The sequence below is a fragment of the Bufo gargarizans genome, chromosome 9, assembly GCF_014858855.1.
Source record: "Bufo gargarizans isolate SCDJY-AF-19 chromosome 9, ASM1485885v1, whole genome shotgun sequence".
Taxonomy (NCBI): Eukaryota; Metazoa; Chordata; class Amphibia; order Anura; family Bufonidae; genus Bufo; species Bufo gargarizans.
The window spans coordinates 186,118,150-186,135,982 of record NC_058088.1 but is presented as its reverse complement, the minus strand read 5'-3'; the positions used below and the strand labels follow the sequence as shown (position 1 = coordinate 186,135,982).

The 17,833-nt window shown below is 42.2% G+C and overlaps 1 protein-coding gene and 1 pseudogene across 1 annotated transcript; one reads left to right on the top strand and one right to left on the bottom strand.

Annotated features, from left to right (window-relative positions):
* Positions 1-1,923: 1,923 nt before the first annotated feature.
* On the bottom strand, positions 1,924-8,565 carry LOC122946373 (ficolin-2-like). The gene is made up of 9 exons (XM_044305949.1): positions 8,408-8,565; positions 8,185-8,277; positions 6,866-6,910; positions 6,593-6,628; positions 6,432-6,470; positions 4,473-4,600; positions 3,961-4,090; positions 3,168-3,302; positions 1,924-3,088 (listed from the first exon to the last, which is right to left on the bottom strand). The coding sequence occupies exons 1-9, from the start codon at positions 8,475-8,477 to the stop codon at positions 2,838-2,840; spliced, it is 927 nt and encodes a 308-aa protein (XP_044161884.1). The 5' UTR covers positions 8,478-8,565; the 3' UTR covers positions 1,924-2,837.
* A 4,603-nt stretch (positions 8,566-13,168) lies between these two features.
* On the top strand, positions 13,169-17,609 carry LOC122946674 (annotated as a pseudogene).
* The last annotated feature ends 224 nt before the right edge of the window (positions 17,610-17,833 follow it).

Here is a 17,833-nt window from a genome sequence, read left to right as displayed (position 1 = left end):
TGTGCTGCAATAGAGTCCTGGTACCTGCGTTTGTGTTTGAATGCCCACGGCTTATTTTAATCCTGCAGCTCTTGCACAGAGTCAGATGCAGCTGAGCTTGGCCTAGGTCTGGGACACAGTGCCCACAGTATTAGAGGCATTACGAGTTCCTGAGCTGACAACAATAGAAGCAGATCTGGCCCTACCTATTCTTTTAGAGGTTTTGGCCGTGCATTGCCTCCACTCTTCATTGCCACCGTGGCCACCACCCTTCTCCTTTGACATCTCTCCTGCTCCAATCCACCCCAATCTGGCTCCAAAGTCCTGTTCAATACACAATCATTGCCACAGTTCTCACCATCCCAACCACTTTTATCAGACTATGATATCTCATGGTGGACTCCTTGCCCCCCTCCCGATTTTCTGCTCTTTACCTGCACAGAGTGGCACTGTAGCTACCACCGCCCCTAACTCCACCAAAGGGGCTACAAGTGCCATCACCACTACCACCAACACAGCTATGCATGGGGTCTCCCATCTCCCCTGAAACCTCCTCCTAATGGAAGTCCAAATGCTGACTGCTATCACACATCAAAATAGAGACTGTCTTGACTATTTGCCGTAGTGCATGGTGGGGTTTTGTTGCCTCTTCTTAGAAAAAAAAGGTACACCACTAGGAAGGGGCAGTGAAGACAAAGCGGATGCTCCTAAAAGGCTTCTCTGGGGCAGCAAGGAGGAGAAGAAGGAGGAATGCTGTGATCCCTGGCTCCAAGGCGCGGTGTCAGACTAAGAAGTGGCATCTACCTCATCCTGCTGTGACAGAGGAGGAATGTTCCATCCAATCCACAATCTTATCCTATTTGTCCATAATAATAATAATGTTGTGCCTTTCAGAAGCCAGGGAGAACTGCGTACTACTACTTCTGGCCAGATGGCTGGTGCTGCTACTACCCACATTCCAGCTCTGGTTGGCCAAGGTCTAGGTCTTTCGTTTTCAACTCTTCCGTATTCCAGACGCTTTATTATGAGACCAAATGAAAACTCACAATATTCCTAAATGAAAAGTAAAGGGTTTTGAACACAGCCACACAAATTATGGAATATTATAGTCAAACTGCAAGTGTGTTTTCTGTAATTTAAAGACAGATGTGTAATTAAACGTCCTTCCTCTTCTACAAACACACTGAACACTGCTATTGACAATTTACTTTGGGAATATTGCAGTATTGGTGTAAGATTTCTGCCTACTGTGTTATTTTAAAGTGGTTATCCAAGACTAATATAGATCTCCCAGATTGTCCGACCTATAGTGGGCATCATACTTATCTTCTCTGCCCCGCTGGGTTCGGTGTCTGTTGGCCCTGCGCTTCCTCTCCCTGCAGCTCTGAAAATAATATCCATTGATAGGGGGACATGTGACTGCTGCTGCCAATCACAGGAAGCAGCAGCGATCTGGTCCTCTTGTGTCATGTGAGATTCTGCAGCAGCTGTATTATTAAGCACTGTGCCCCAGCCACTCCCTCCCTCTCTCGAAGTTTTCCCTGATCAAAGTCCCTCAATTATTTCTTTCAATTCTGTTCCTACACTGTCCCTGCTACATTAGAATTGATGCTTGTTTGTGTTTTTTTTAGACTGTGTAAAATCATTTTCTGTCGGGCTCATTCTACACAGGCATCTCCCTGCCTCCTGCCACCCCTCATTGTAGTTTATCCTCAGTACCAATATTACTAATTTCCAATAGAGGAGGCCAGGTGATCCCTCTCATCCAATCATCTGAGAGCAGCCCGGTACTTTACATAGTGTGTACTCTTTGGTCTCCTGTGCCGTGCAGCAGGCATGACAGAAGTGGCTCTAATTTTAAGTAGTCCCCTGGAAGGGACAGTAAAGCTAGAATAACTGATTGTGGCAAAGGAGTTGATTTTAGAGATTACAGTAATTAGAAAAGAGGTTTGTGATATATTTATTTTTATTTATTTCTGTAGAAGAATGCTCACAGTCAAGATATATATATTTATGATACAATCAGATCTATACAGAGGAGGTGTCCGCGCAATATACTGGCTTAAGTAAATATTAAATAGATTGTAGATTAAGGGGTTTTCCAGGTTCCAGCGTGTCCCACAAGTTCTCCTTAATTACACATAACTTGCTTGTAGAAGAAAGTTTGTAATATAGTATTTCAAAGTTGCGTTGATCGGCCGCTCAGGAAATCGAACATGAGAAGTTACTCCTCTGAAATTCCTGTTTCTGATGGCTGATGAGATGCCTTTTGCCAGGATCCCTTTGGCTCTGGTTGGGGCCAGAACTATTGTTCTCCTTGGAAAATGCTCAAACTTCCCAATCTGCCTCATCTGCACAGGAGCCAAGGACAAGATAAGTTCTGGACCCATCCAACGTAGACACAACGACCCGTCCGTAGCCCAGCTGGAAGCCTGGTAAAGGATGTGAAGTTGGCAGGAGCAGGATCTTCCCGTGTTATGTTACTGGGTTCCTGAGAGGCTGATCCACACAACTATAGAACAGTAAGTATATTACAAACTTTCTCCTACGTGTGTTCTTAGTGTAATAAAGATGGGTTTGTGGGACTCGCTGCCTCGTGGAAAACCTCATTAATGAGTAATTCCCTTACAATCAGCAGTAAATACAAGCCTTGATTCACCCCTTTGTCAAGCTTTCCCTATCTGGTGCAGAACTAAGCAGATTATGACATTAGTTGGGTGGCAGCCCCTACAGTAAATATAACAATGGCCATGTTAGTTGTCTCCCAGCTTTCCGAAGTAACAGATAAATTAGAAACATCTAGACAGACTTTTTAGATGTTCAGAAAAGAGGACAACTCAAGTTCTGAGCACTTTCTTTCACTTCACAGATCTGATTTTCATCTCAGATCTCTTGTAGGAATAATTATAACCCTTTCCTGAATACCAATTAATTCCATCAGCAAAAGTTTCATGTTTCCCAGGTCGGTACAGTCCATTGAGGTTGGATTGGTGGCACTGATTATGCCACCAGGCTCCCTTATACAAATCCACACAACTTCTAGTATCGGCGTCATTGTCTTGGTCCATGGTGGAGAACATCATCCCATTCTGAGGCGACAGAGAATCTCCTGGAGAAGGGTACAATACATGATAGTGACAACCATGACAAGTCTACCACATAGGCATTATCATATCACCGTTCCTCACCTGCGTTACCACTGGTAAAATCTCCAAGTACCAGCTTGTATTTCTCGGTCTCTCCCATGATTTTAAAAGAACTGTATTTAGCAAAATAGTTTACACTATCAAAGTCCTGCAGGTCAATACGCAGCTCACATGTACCTGTGACGAAAGCAGAAGAATTGATTTACAAAAATATTTCACTTAAAAGGGGTTTTCTGGGACTTACCTAATAATGACTTATCCTCAGGGTAGGTCATCTATATGAGATCAGTAGGAGTCAAACACTCTGCACCCCCACTGATCAAATGTCTCATCTATGGGGCTCAACCATTGGGACATCCATAAATCACAAGAAACATTCTTATTCTGCTGTTCCATTGAAATGGGGGACACGTGCCTCTGTTCTCATGGTCAGTGGGGGGGTCCCAGCAGTCAGACCCCCACAGATATAACAGTTATCTTGTATTGACCGGCGTAACCATTTAAGCTTGTGTCTATATGGGAGATTATGGGCTCTGTATGAGAAAAATGGAGCTCAATGGAGATATGATCTATTAAGATTAAAAATACTTTCAAGGGTGGACCATCACTTTAGATATGATGATTCCTGCTTTTCTTCAGTCCTTGAAAACATAGGGACTCTAGTCCGTGATCGAGACATTACGTAAATCCATCAATGCTAAAGTCTAGCAAATTCTTCAAGTTTAATTTTAATAGGTGTAATTATAAGGACCTAGAATTGCCAATGATGGGGCATCTTGACCCTGCTTGGCACCTCCCACTGGCATAGTCATAGGAAGGCCTAATAATCCTTTACCCGATGAAGTGATCTTGTGAATATTATCATTCCCCAGCCAGAACTCAGATAGATGGTTGCCAAATCCCATCTTGTAAGACGCCCAATCACGTTGAAAATCAACTGAGCCATCGTAACGTCTCTGGAGAATCTGAAAAGGAACAGAGGTTGAAACCTGGACAATCGTATTAAGGTTATGAAAGTTTCATGTCCAACTTTTTAATTTTTTATTGTTTGATTACACCAAACTAAGATAACCGGTTCATAGATAGCGCCCACCATGGGCTCATGATGTACTGAAAGCATCTGAAGCATTGACTATCTCATCTTTGGATGGTGGTAATGTTCGTTCCTATTTGGTGGTTGGCCAAGAACGACTTTGATGTCGACTTTGATGGTAGACAGAAGAAGGACAGCCCCACTTATAGGACAGCCCCAATTCTTACTCTCTCCCCTCTAACTAACAGTTCCAATAAATGTAATTTCTATTTATAGAAAAGATACCCAACAATTCATGAAAATTGAAGACGTACAATCCAGCCGCCTCCATCAGTGTGCATATCACATAGGACTTTTAGCGGTCGGTTTCCATCTGGATATATGATGTACCAGTCACTGAAGGTAAAACCTTTCTCCAGCAGTGATTTGCAGTCCCGTGCAGCTGTAAGACACAAGAAGAAGTAAAAGGAAGAGGTGCAAGCTATGAGAAAGCAATATGTTATATGTCAGTTCTCTAACAGGGTTGAAGGTAGTTTGGAATTTGGTTTGGCAGTAGACACATGAAGAATTTGATTTGTACACAATCATCTCCACCATCTTGGCTCTCTCATCATCCTTACATCCAATTTGCTTTTCAATAATCTCTAATCTAACCACTATCCACCTCACCTTTAACACTTTCCCCTCCCTGGAGTTCCCACCAAGAAGTTCCCACCAAGAAGGAGAACCCTACTACATATGTAACGCCCCAGAGTTGTGTTACTAAACTCTTTTACCCCGCTACAACCTGTTAAGTGTATTTACCTGGTCATCTAATGTCATTTCACATCATATTCTCACAAATGTGCATTGAAAATCCTTGGTACATATATATTGCTGTAGTTTCTATGTTCACCAGCAGGTGGCAGCAATGTGTTCAGCAAGGACTTAACCAGTTTAGTGTTTCTGCACTGGAATAGTTCATTCCAGTTCAGTTCCCCCCTCTATGAGCAGAAGTGGGCTGGCCCATGTCTTGCCTCATGGGGAGATAAGGAAGTTAGGTGAGTGTGTAACCCACACCTGCTAGGGGTAGGGTGTGCGAGTAGGAGCTCCCAGATATAGGGATCCAAAGCCAGGATCTTGTCTCGGCTGAGACATTGATCATCATCCCCAGCCTGAGCCTTGCAGCCTCAGCTGGAACAAAGCAACCAGCCACCTCCAGTTACAGGAAGAAGCATACCCTGAGGCAATAACTGTGAGTACCGTCCAGAGAAACCCCAGGAGAAGACATATTCCTCCTCAGCTAGTCAGTCCCCAAGACAGCAGAAGATAGATAGTGCAGAAGCCAAATTCCTGCCACATTACAGAGCTCACAAGCAGACGTCCTTTTCCTGCAAGCTCCAGACACATGATAGAGCAGAAGATATATTCCTGCCACACATTGCCAATACCTGCTGGGACCAAAGACTAATGCTGTATCTCGCTTGGATGAAAGCTGCAACTAGTAAAGACAAGTTTGAACTTTACCCAAGGTCTGGATCTCAACTACTGCTGCAAATCCCTCTATTACTCCTACTAGCACCACACTCAATTTATTGCAAGTGAGCCAGGATCCAGGAGTCAAGCCGTACCCAGGTAGGAGACGCCGTTGACACTATTGCCATTACCACACAGAGACATTACACCACTCTGGCATTCCTAATCTTGTACGTGAGTTACAACACCTTAAAGGGCCCTGTGTTAGTACCCTGCGCACGCTGCTATTGGTGTCACAAACAAACAATAGACTATTACACATATATCCTGACCCACTGCATAATTTGGCGTCCGTGTAACCGTACCACGGTCCGGCTCATTGCTCATACTTACTGATTGCTGAAGCTCATCTGCCTTACGTTTTGACAAAAAAGGCCACAAAAAACTCCACTTTTAAATTGTTCCCTTGCATTCTGTGTTTCAGTACGGTTTCTACATTGTAGCAGCATGGGGCTGCTATTTCCAGAACACATATTTTCAGTTGTATATTATGAAAAATTCTGACTCTAGAGATAGATCCAGCTCTAAAACCAAGTTACTGTGTCATATGAAGGATAAAAACGCTACCTAACAGACCCCATTGACTTATAATGTACAGTCAATCATTTTTATAGCAAAAACAGCACTACGTCCTGCAGTGTTCTTGCTGTCAAATGTGATGGAACAACCAACAGATCCTCAAATACAAAGACATGGCAAAATTATCATGCAATTTACTTGTAGGTATAAGGACTAATGCTCAAAGAAATCTCACTCACTATACAAAGCTTCTGGAGAGCCTGGATCTCCCTTATCTCCTGTGTTCAAAAAGAAAGAAAATTTTTAGGAGCCTCTCATAGTTTGATATTGCTTACATCTTGCATAGTTTAATAAATTGTAATACCTTGAAAATTCTAAATATCAGAGTCTATCACTTTACCTTTTGGTCCCTGAAGCCCTGGAGCACCTGGGTCTCCTGCATTAAAAAATACATTATAAATGATATCTGCATAGAGCCATGTAAATGTGAAGGTACAAGACATAACATGGAGGAGTATGATGTGGTTAAACAGTGACAGAGAAGAAAGAAAGTAGACTAGGGGAAGCCATCAAAATGGAGAAAGGAATAAATATGACTATAGCAGTAGCTGGTAGGTTGTAGGGTTTTGGAGCAATTATCTATGCACTAAGAAGACAGACACCTGACACTCACCCTTTATCCCTGGTGGCCCAGCCTTTCCTGGACTTCCTGGAGGACCTGAATAAAAAACAAACACAGAATAGATACCACCTAGAGAAGTCTCAGAAAATACTACCTGGAGAAGTCTCAGAAAATACTACACAAAGAAGTCTCAGTAATTACTACCTGGAGAAGTCTCAGAAAATACTACACAAAGAAGTCTCAGTAATTACTACCTGAATAAATCTCAGTAAATACTACCTGAATAAATCTCAGTAAATACTACCTGGAAAGTCTCAGCAAATACTACATGAAGAAGTCTCAGTAAATACTACCTGAAAAAGTCTCAATAAATAATACCTGGAGAAGTTTCAGTAAATACCACCTAAAGGAGTCTTAGTAAACACTACATGAAGAAGTCTCATATATACTACTTTAACAATTCTTAGTAAATACTACCTGAAGAAGTCTCAGTAAATACTACCTGGAAAGTCTCAGCAAATACTACATGAAGAAGTCTCAGTAAATACTACCTGAAAAAGTCTCAGTACATACTACCTGAAGGAGTCTCAGTAAATACTACATGAAGAAGTCTCAGTAAACACCACCTGAAGGAGTCTCAGTAAATACCACCTGAAGGAGTCTCAGTAAATACCACCTGAAGGAGTCTCAGTAAATACCACCTGAAGGAGTCTCATACATACTACTTTAATAATTATCAGCAAATACTTTCTGGAGAAGTCTAAGTAAATACTACCTGGTGAATTCTTAGTAAATACTGCCTGGAGAAGTCTCATGAAGAAGTCTCAGTAAATACTACCTGAAGAAATGTCAGTAAATATTTAATGAATAAGTTTCAGTAGATGCTACATGAAGCCGTTCCTAGGTTGTTGCCCAAGCCCTCCTCACGGCTGCCAGCTGAGTACGTTACCATCTGATGCTCTCAGCATTAATTAATGCTAAGGGCATCAGGTACTTATGCACCTGGCCAGCGGCTGCATGCTGTGGCGAGGGTGGCAGTATATTGTGCTCCACTTTGATATGTAGTTCAGCTGGGGCAGTATTTTGTGCTGCTCTACGATATTGCAGGCTCCTCCAATTGTGTTGCCGTCTTCTGTCAATATGGACCTACCTACCACATGGGGTCACTTATAGTTTTTTTCCAGGGCCACTTTACGTTCCCAGTCTGCCCCTGAATTTATACATGTCTTAATGTTAAATCAGCACCCTCAACTTTCTTGTCCTTGATCTACAATGCAAACCATAGACATAAGTTGTGCAAGTTTTGATTTAGTTTTATCCCTGTTTTAGAACTATGAGTTGTCAGTCCAGCCAGTATTAATGACACTAACCTCTCTCTCCTGGTGATCCACGTTCTCCTTTATCTCCTTGGGCACCTGCGGCTCCAGGACATCCTCGAAGTAGGGTCAAGTGCTCTCCGCCACCTGTAAATAACAAAAATATCTCAGTCTTCATATATTGATATATGTTGGCTTTATATAATATATAACTGTGCACATGGACTATGACCTTCTAAAAAGTGTTATCCCCTGCAGACTGTGGTCTCTAACTTACCTGGACATGTGTCTTGTGCATTACTCAGGGTGAGGACCAAGAAAAAGACCATGCATGTTGAGGAGACCATCTCAGCTTCAAGCTTGAGCTCTCTCTCTGGCCCAGAATTTGGTCTTTAATAAGATGAGTTCACTATTTATGCGCTGATGAAATCTTATAGAATAATTTCTTATCTTGTAATTTTATATGGTTCCGCCTTTTAAAATTGCACCATCATCTGTCAACTGAAAGAAGAATGTCTGCCATTTACTATAAGAACATAGATATTAGCTGCCAAGGGTAAGATTGCATGATAGCAGCAACCAGAATCTTAAATCAACACAAACAGACGTCCTGAGAAGGAAGTAATGAAACGATAATATAACCTGATATTCTGCGCTGATCCCATCAAGCTTTCCTAGATGAGTCATTAAAACCTTGAACTTCTTATAATACTTCTCATTATTTTATTAAACAATTATATTCTTCATTTCATTGCTGGATATATTTTGAAGTTTATAATTTACAGCCACAGTGAGATGACCGTTGATAAGGCAGCAAAAATAGTCTTCTAGGTTGGTGGTCTTCTCAAAGATGAGGGCTTCATAGTATATAAAGGCACTGAAAATCCGTCACACAAAAATCTGGTCTAGTCTTCTTTGGTAGCAACTTTGCTGTATTTATCCCATATGGAGGATAAGTGATCATGAGCTACTCAACTAGCATGCCATGTCTATACACTACGTGCAGAATTATTAGGCAAATGAGTATTTTGACCACATCATCCTCTTTATGCATGTTGTCTTACTCCAAGCTGTATAGGCTCGAAAGCCTACTACCAATTAAGCATATTAGGTGATGTGCATCTCTGTAATGAGAAGGGGTGTGGTCTAATGACATCAACACCCTATATCAGGTGTGCATAATTATTAGGCAACTTCCTTTCCTTTGGCAAAATGGGTCAAAAGAAGGACTTGACAGGCTCAGAAAAGTCAAAAATAGTGAGACATCTTGCAGAGGGATGCAGCACTCTTAAAATTGCAAAGCTTCTGAAGCGTGATCATCGAACAATCAAGTGTTTCATTCAAAATAGTCAACAGGGTCGCAAGAAGCGTGTGGAAAAACCAAGGCACAAAATAACTGCCCATGAACTGAGAAAAGTCAAGCGTGCAGCTGCCAAGATGCCACTTGCCACCAGTTTGGCCATATTTCAGAGCTGCAACATCACTGGAGTGCCCAAAAGCACAAGGTGTGCAATACTCAGAGACATGGCCAAGGTAAGAAAGGCTGAAAGACGACCACCACTGAACAAGACACACAAGCTGAAACGTCAAGACTGGGCCAAGAAATATCTCAAGACTGATTTTTCTAAGGTTTTATGGACTGATGAAATGAGAGTGAGTCTTGATGGGCCAGATGGCTGGACTGGTAAAGGGCAGAGAGCTCCAGTCCGACTCAGACGCCAGCAAGGTGGAGGTGGAGTACTGGTTTGGGCTGGTATCATCAAAGATGAGCTTGTGGGGCCTTTTTGGGTTGAGGATGGAGTCAAGCTCAACTCCCAGTCCTACTGCCAGTTTCTGGAAGACACCTTCTTCAAGCAGTGGTACAGGAAGAAGTCTGCAAGGTAAGAAAAACATGATTTTCATGCAGGACAATGCTCCATCACACGCGTCCAAGTACTCCACAACGTGGCTGGCAAGAAAGGGTATAAAAGAAGAAAATCTAATGACATGGCCTCCTTGTTCACCTGATCTGAACCCCATTGAGAACCTGTGGTCCATCATCAAATGTGAGATTTACAAGGAGGGAAAACAGTACACCTCTCTGAACAGTGTCTGGGAGGCTGTGGTTGCTGCTGCACGCAATGTTGATGGTGAACAGATCAAAACACTGACAGAATCCATGGATGGCAGGCTTTTGAGTGTCCTTGCAAAGAAAGGTGGCTATATTGGTCACTGATTTGTTTTTGTTTTGTTTTTGAATGTCATAAATGTATATTTGTGAATGTTGAGATGTTATATTGGTTTCACTGGTAAAAATAAATAATTGAAATGGGTATATATTTGTTTTTTGTTAAGTTGCCTAATAATTATGCACAGTAATAGTCACCTGCACACACAGATATCCCCCTAAAATAGCTAAAACTAAAAACAAACTAAAAACTACTTCCAAAAATATTTAGCTTTGATATTAATGAGTTTTTTGGGTTCATTGAGAACATGGTTGTTGTTCAATAATAAAATTAATCCTCAAAAATACAACTTGCCTAATAATTCTGCACTCCCTGTATATCTGAGGACACGCCAAGGGTGTACGCTTTATAGGTCTTACAGCTGCTAAGTGCCCTCAGAAACAAGGCCAAACCCTGTAGCTCCATACCTTTTGGTATTGGGTGGCAAGAACCTGTAGAAGAATCCACCCCAGGGGAACTGCATTTTGTAAATAAGGAGGTGAGGGACTGGTCCAAGAGTTTAAACTGTAAGAATAAGGTATAATATGACACATCTAAACCTGTCTCTAATCATGACGACCCCTTTCCATACACCTTGTAGAGTTGGCTCACACTTTTGGGGACCTAATTGACCAGTAGTGATCACTAGGATAACCAATAGAACCACTGGTGTGTGTTCCAGGCCCCCAACCTTTATCAAAAAGAAATCCTCTGTTATATTTAAAGACGAGGAATGTAGTGTTGATTGACTTTCCAAGATAGTATCTCGCTTGGCATGCTTGAGCCTAGATCCATGAGCTTATCAGCACCCAAGCGGCCTATAAACATAGAATACATTAAAGGAACTCTATATAATGAGTTCATTGATGACTTCTGTTCTTCACGCAAGATGGAATTACAGATATTTTGACGTAGGAGATGTGGATATTTTATGCCGGTTAAGAGTGTTCACAGTATTAACTGTAATTGATGGTAATTGATGCCTGCAATACAAATATGGGACAAGTTCACCCTTCCTATGAACCAAAGCCTCTTCCTCGTTTTTTCCAACACTACCATTTTTCTACTTTTTGGATGAGGTCCAGTACAAATCTCTCTCCAAAATGGGAACTAGATTACAAAAGTTCAGCTGTATGCAAGATTGCAGGATCCTGGGATAACACCAAAAACACCACTGAGGGTTGCAATTAAACCAATACCTACTGTACATATTCTATAATCACTCCTTCATTCATATTTCCACACTATAGAGACTGTTGAAACAAAAAATCCTCTAAGAAGGTCTCCTAGATCCATATTTTGATGAATACATCTTGACATTTAGCTCCTCCCCTGGGAATACCCCAAATCACCTGGAAACTGACTCAAAATGCCTAATTTTGGGTAGGGTTTACACAAACCTGCCCCTTTTGTGGCAGTGCTTCATGGCATTTGCAGTATCCCAGACCTGGGGGCATCTGCAATTATGTTATGTGTTACGATATGTTTCTACTGCGTGTTCCAAAGAATGAAGTATGGTTGGCATTGGTTGGCAGGAACAAGGCTAAACACCCTGTTCCTCCTCTCTTGGTATAAGTGAGCTGGTCTTACTTCACACCAGGAGGGAAAATTCGAGTCCAGACAGAGAGTAGATAGGAAGAGCATGCGAGAGCTCCTACTCCAACGGACCATAACCAGTTCTCTGGGAGAGCTTCACTCCATGAAGAGTATCAGAATCAAGAACACTGAATCCAAAAAGCTTCATAGTGCCTAGACTGCAGAGCGAAATCATGGCTTTACAGGCCCTGCTGCAGGTGAGGGACTACCACTCAGACACCCATCACCTGGACCTCTTTCTTCCGTCAAACAGTAAGCCATTATCACATCAAGTGTCTGCTAGTGCCATTTGATTACCCCGTAACAAGTCACTATGGCTCATCACCTGGTGACCAAACCTGCACTTTGTACCTACCACTACTGGATGTCCCACAAGTTATATTTTTCACTAAGTAAAGCTAGACTGATATACTTTTACTTCTGGCCTTTTCACTGCACCAATCCCCAGGGAGTACTGATCTGAGGGAGAACACTGCGACACAACACCTTATCAGGGCCACTACCACTCCCATTCTCTGCACCGGCTCCTCAGGGGCTTGCTGAAGATTGTTCTGGAAAAACTTAGACTGTTGGCAAGTATGGTCCCCCTAGGACCTCACCTCCAAATATGAAGTGCTGTGGCATAGGCTCAAACAACAACGTCAGTGGCTTCTGCTGCTAAGATTCCATTCAGACTAAGCTCCACCGCTTCATTTTTGGCACTCCCTCTATTGGTGTAAAGAATTTAACAAGGCAAAAAATATTTTAAAAAACCCATGAAGCTACTTATGAAAAAGAGAAACTAATTAAAGTGAAGCTTTGGTTTTGGACCCATACCTACAGTCTTTTATGGTTGTACTCTTTGGACAATCAATTTTTCTTAGAAGGGACCCCAAGTGATCAATTGGAGGAACCCAATACCAACGTTTCAATTTCTCTGCAGCACTCCCACAGGCGAAATGATGAATTACACAGCAAGCATTGGGCCTGGCAGTGTATTGCAAGGACATGTTGGGTCCTCCAGAGCAAGAGGTGCTCTTTGTAGCCTGAAAGATGAGGGTTTGGAACATTACTGAGAATTTCCTAATAGGTACATGCTGACCCATAAGATGTGTGCCTGTGGGAAAGCATACATGGCTGGACGGGAAATGGGTAAATATTTATTTTGGACTTAGACTCTGTGACTTCCTGGTTCATTGGGCTCTATAGTATGGCAAATATTTTACTTAGATGTCCAACCTCTCATCACAACCTGCCTCTGCTTTGTGTGATATTAAGTAACAGGACAAAGCTCATTTAATGGACTGTACGAGAACAGGGGCAGTCATGAGGACGTCGCTCCACATCGCACTTTATTCTCTTCTCTGGCACACCGCTGTCTACTGTACTGACAGCACATGCTCAGGTCAGCGCGTTTCAAGCTAGGATTTTTCTATTAATCTGTCATTATTAGAAAAGGGGTGGAGCCGTGACAACCACTCGTTTCTTTACTAGGTTGTCACACTAATATAAATATATAATTACCATTGTCCCATATTTTTTTTTTATTTTTTTTAATCTAGATGTAACAGTCCTTTCAGAAAGATGGAAAAACAGTCTGGACCTTCTTCAAGGATGTCCAGGCATTGACGGTAAACCAGGACCAGATGGGGAGCCAGGAGGTCCTGGATTAGCAGGTACTCTTCATGTTGGATAGAAATGAGGAAAATACATGTGACGTCGGTATCTTTATGTATCCAAATACAAGAAAACCTCTATGAGATGGCCACCACCCGAACAAGACTGGTGAAAATGGTCTTCTAGAGGGGTGGCCCACTCAAAGAAGATGGTTGATACTAAGATGTTAGATAAGGAAGTGGTGGTCTTCTCACAGAGGTTTCGCACTCATTACAATTTTGGACAAGTTGACCATGAGATGCCCCATAGTTGGCACTGTTACCCTGGTTGCATCCTTGAGGTCTTAGGTCTGAATCTTTATGTCCTTTATTTAACACAGGAGATCCCGGGAGTCAAGGAATAAATGGCACAGATGGTGAGCAAGGTAAGTAATTTTGGAACTAGAATTATCTACCATTGAGTTGTATTTCATTTTGGAAAATTAGATTGTAATAAAGGGTATGTATAAAAAATAAAGAGATCTGAGAGGAGGAGGTCCTTGTCTGTGAACAAAAAATAATAAAAATCAGCATTTTCTGTAAAAATTGTGATATCTCCAGGCATAGTAGGTCACATTGGTCTACAGCTAGACCATTGGTGATGGGGCTGGTTCATATGGTATGGTCCATATGGGTGTTACTCAAATGAGATCCAGCTAGAGGGAGAACCTGGTGAAGAAGTGATTAATTCTCAAGTATAAACATCAGGCTTTTGGACTTGGTACAGAATTAGCAAGTGAGGGCAAATGTGGACAATTCAGGCTAACGAAGATGCAGGATGGCGGCTAGTTGGGTTTCCAGGCTGCCGAGACTCCAACCGGGAAATTGTAGCATCTTGATTCCATGAGGAGTCCCCTTGATTGTCATGTTCTCATTATGACCAATAGCCACAGCTGATCATTTTACGGATTATATTTCTTTCTTCTTAGGAGACCGTGGTGAGGATGGAAGTCCTGGAGGAGCAGGGTTACCCGGGATAACAGGTAACGGCTACTAGATGGAGAAATATCTGACACATATCTGTTGTCTTTAACTGAAATATGTTTTGTGTCCTCATAGGAGACGTAGGAGAAGAAGGGCCAGAGGAGCCCAAAGGTAAGAAACGGAGTATAATCTGTAATAACAGACACTTGTGCTTAATATAATACAGGCCTTCACTTACAGGAATCACATTGTATCCACCGTAGTATTTACTGCTTGTATTTCTTCTCTTTACAGGAGAAAGAGGCGACCTCGCAGAAGGTACAGGACACCGCCAAAACATTAAAATCACATTATCTATCTATTATCTCATATCCATCCCTATCTATATCTATCTAATATCTATCTTATATCTATCGATCTTATATCTATCACATATCTATCCATCTATCTATCTTTCTATCTCGTATCTATCTATCTATCTATCTATCTATCTATCTATCTATCTATCTATCTCCTATCTGTCTATCTATCTCATATCTATCTATCTATCTATCTTATATCTATCTATCTCATATCTATCTGTCTAATATCTCTCTATCTATCTCCTATCTACCTATCTATCTATCTATCTATCTATCTCCTATCTACCTATCTATCTATCTATCTATCTATCTATCTATCTACCATCTATGTTAGAGTTAAAGATGATTTCTGTTTGGTCTTAGCTCCCAGGAACTGTAGGGACCTACAAGATCTAGGACTGACCCTTACCGGATGGTATTACATATATCCAGAATGGAAAACCTCTGAGAGTGATGTGTGACATGGAAAGCGATGGCGGCGGATGGACAGTAAGTCTCAGGCTCCGAATGCCTATACAGGGCCAGGTGTTAGCGCATCATCCAACCTCGCAGGGGATGAAAAACATACCAACACCTGTAGAACCTCTATTCTAACTGTATTATACAAGACATAGGTTTGCAATCACCTAGAAAGTGCCAGCGACCTAGTTATTGTCTTATACAGCAACCATCCTAACAAGCAGAGCTGCAGTGTAAAGCTAAGGGGAGGTGATTTTGATCACAATCCAGTGATCATATCCCTATATAACCTTCCATGTGTCAGTGTTAAACCTCATCTGCCACTTTTCTGCTATGTATATATATACGTATCCTTATATACGTATATATCCTGAGCTCATATTACTAATATTACAGGTTTTCCAGAGGCGCTGGGACGGCTCTGTGGATTTTACCCGTAACTGGGACGCCTACAAGACAGGATTCGGGAATCAGTGGAGTGAATTTTGGCTGGGGAATGAAAATATCCATTTACTGACATCCACAGGTACAACGCCGCTCATGATGACGGTATGTCTATATGGTGCATATCGCAGAGATATAGGAGGAATCAGAAGCATTAAGGACGTATTTTAAGGGTACGGCATGTGTGGGAGGGATGGAGATTGAATGTAACACCGCCATAATACTGTCTTACATAGTGTATAATAATACCGCCAAATAACAGCACAGCCAATACTGACATATAGTAAGCACATACTACTGCCATATACTGCCATAATCCCCCCCATACGTACAGTTCCTACATAATACCGCCATACAGTGCAGAAATAATGTAGCTATATAGTGCTCAAATAATACAACTACGTTACTTAACAGTAGCACAGTTGGTACCATGATGCAAATTTAGGCTGAAGGCGGATGGTGGAGGCGATGGCAGTCCTAGGTCAATTTCCCCTTTATCCGATCCCATAGTATGGTCATCCTTTACTGGTAAACCCCCCCACCCAGACCCACACAAACCATGCAAACATATAATGAAATGTACTCCAGCATAGCCACAATTATAAAACAAAGGACAAAACGTACAATGTTGACGCGTTTCGGGCTACACTACTCCTTGGTCAAACCATTATGGATAGTGTAGCTTGAAACGCGTCAACGTTTTATGCTTTTGGTTTTATAATTGTGGATGACATTTTGTGTCTGGAACTCCGTCTCACCGTGTCACCCGCGTGTCACCCCCGGGTCCACAGGAAGTGAAGGGCCGCCGGTAGGTAGAACTGGTTAAGGTGGAAACCTATTGTATATGCAACCATAAAGCAATCCAAACATCACGGTCTTTACTGTTACACCCCCCGCCATAAGTCCTGGCGCTCCTTTCTGTAAACCCACCTGGCTCACGGCGGGCGCGACGCCTCTGTGTCGGCACCGCTCCAGGGACATCGTATTGGTTAGCCTCTGCTTTCGATCCCTCAGGTAACTTCGAGCTCCGAATCGACTTAGAAGACTTTAATAAAAGCCGTGTCTATGCCACCTACAGCGAATTCCGACTAGGAGGAGAATCGGAGAAATATCGATTACATCTTGGAGATTTCACAGGAGGTACTGCAGGTAAGTAGCGGTAGATACTTACGATGCTCCTCGGGTTAAAAAAAATGAAAGTATTAAGACCTCTCTTCGCAGGGGATTCTCTGAGCTTACACCGAAACCAGAAGTTTTCCACCATCGACAGTGATAATGATTCCAGTAGACGGGTCAATTGTGCTGATTTTTATTCAGCCGCCTGGTGGCACACGGCTTGCTACGATTCCTCCTTGAATGGGAAGTACCTGAGAGGAGAACACACTGAGATGGGAGGCATCGTCTGGACGACCTTCAAGAACATCCAGTACTCCCTCAAGTTCTCAGAAATGAAGTTCCGTCAAGATATCAGTGAATTGTGATGTCTCAAACCTTATGAGACACCACAAGGTTGCATTTTAGTGTCCACATTAGGACCGGACACCCCGACCTCTCCTCATTCTACTGGATCGGACTCAGATTATTATGGCACACCATGGAGAATTACACGTGGACTTGTACATCCGTGGTAGGTCCAGCCGTGAGAAGGATGCTAAACCGTCTGTCCTGTCTGTAACTGGCCAGGAGTTTAGGCTTGTACAGGGCTGACCCTTCTATACTCTGTATTGGGTATTAAACCCCTATTTTATCATTACATTTTGCATGCTGCCTGTCACAGAAAATCTCCTAGAAAGTTATTGTTATTCCTGCCCAGTGTGATAAAAAGTTTATATAAATATCCGTAAGATCCAAGAGTTTATGGTCTCTTATTTTGAACAGTTAGCACTGCGTTACCTGTCTGCAATGATGATTTTAGCCTGTATTATACTCCAGAGCTGCACTCACTATTCTGCTGGTGGAGTCACTTTGTACATACATTACTTATCCTGTACTGATCCTGAGTTACATCCTGTATTATACTCCAGAGCTGCACTCACTATTCTGCTGGTGCAGTCACTGTGTACATACATTACTTATC

Excerpts from the sequence above, each read along its gene's own strand:
- LOC122946373 (XM_044305949.1), bottom strand. The coding sequence starts at position 8,477 with ATGGTCTCCTCAACATGCATGGTCTTTTTCTTGGTCCTCACCCTGAGT. Across the intron at positions 6,911-8,184 it reads TGGATCACCAGGAGAGAGAG|GTCCTCCAGGAAGTCCAGGA; the intron begins GTTAGTGTCATT and ends TTTTTTATTCAG. Across the intron at positions 4,601-6,431 it reads CTCTCCAGAAGCTTTGTATA|CTGCACGGGACTGCAAATCA; the intron begins GTGAGTGAGATT and ends TGTGTCTTACAG.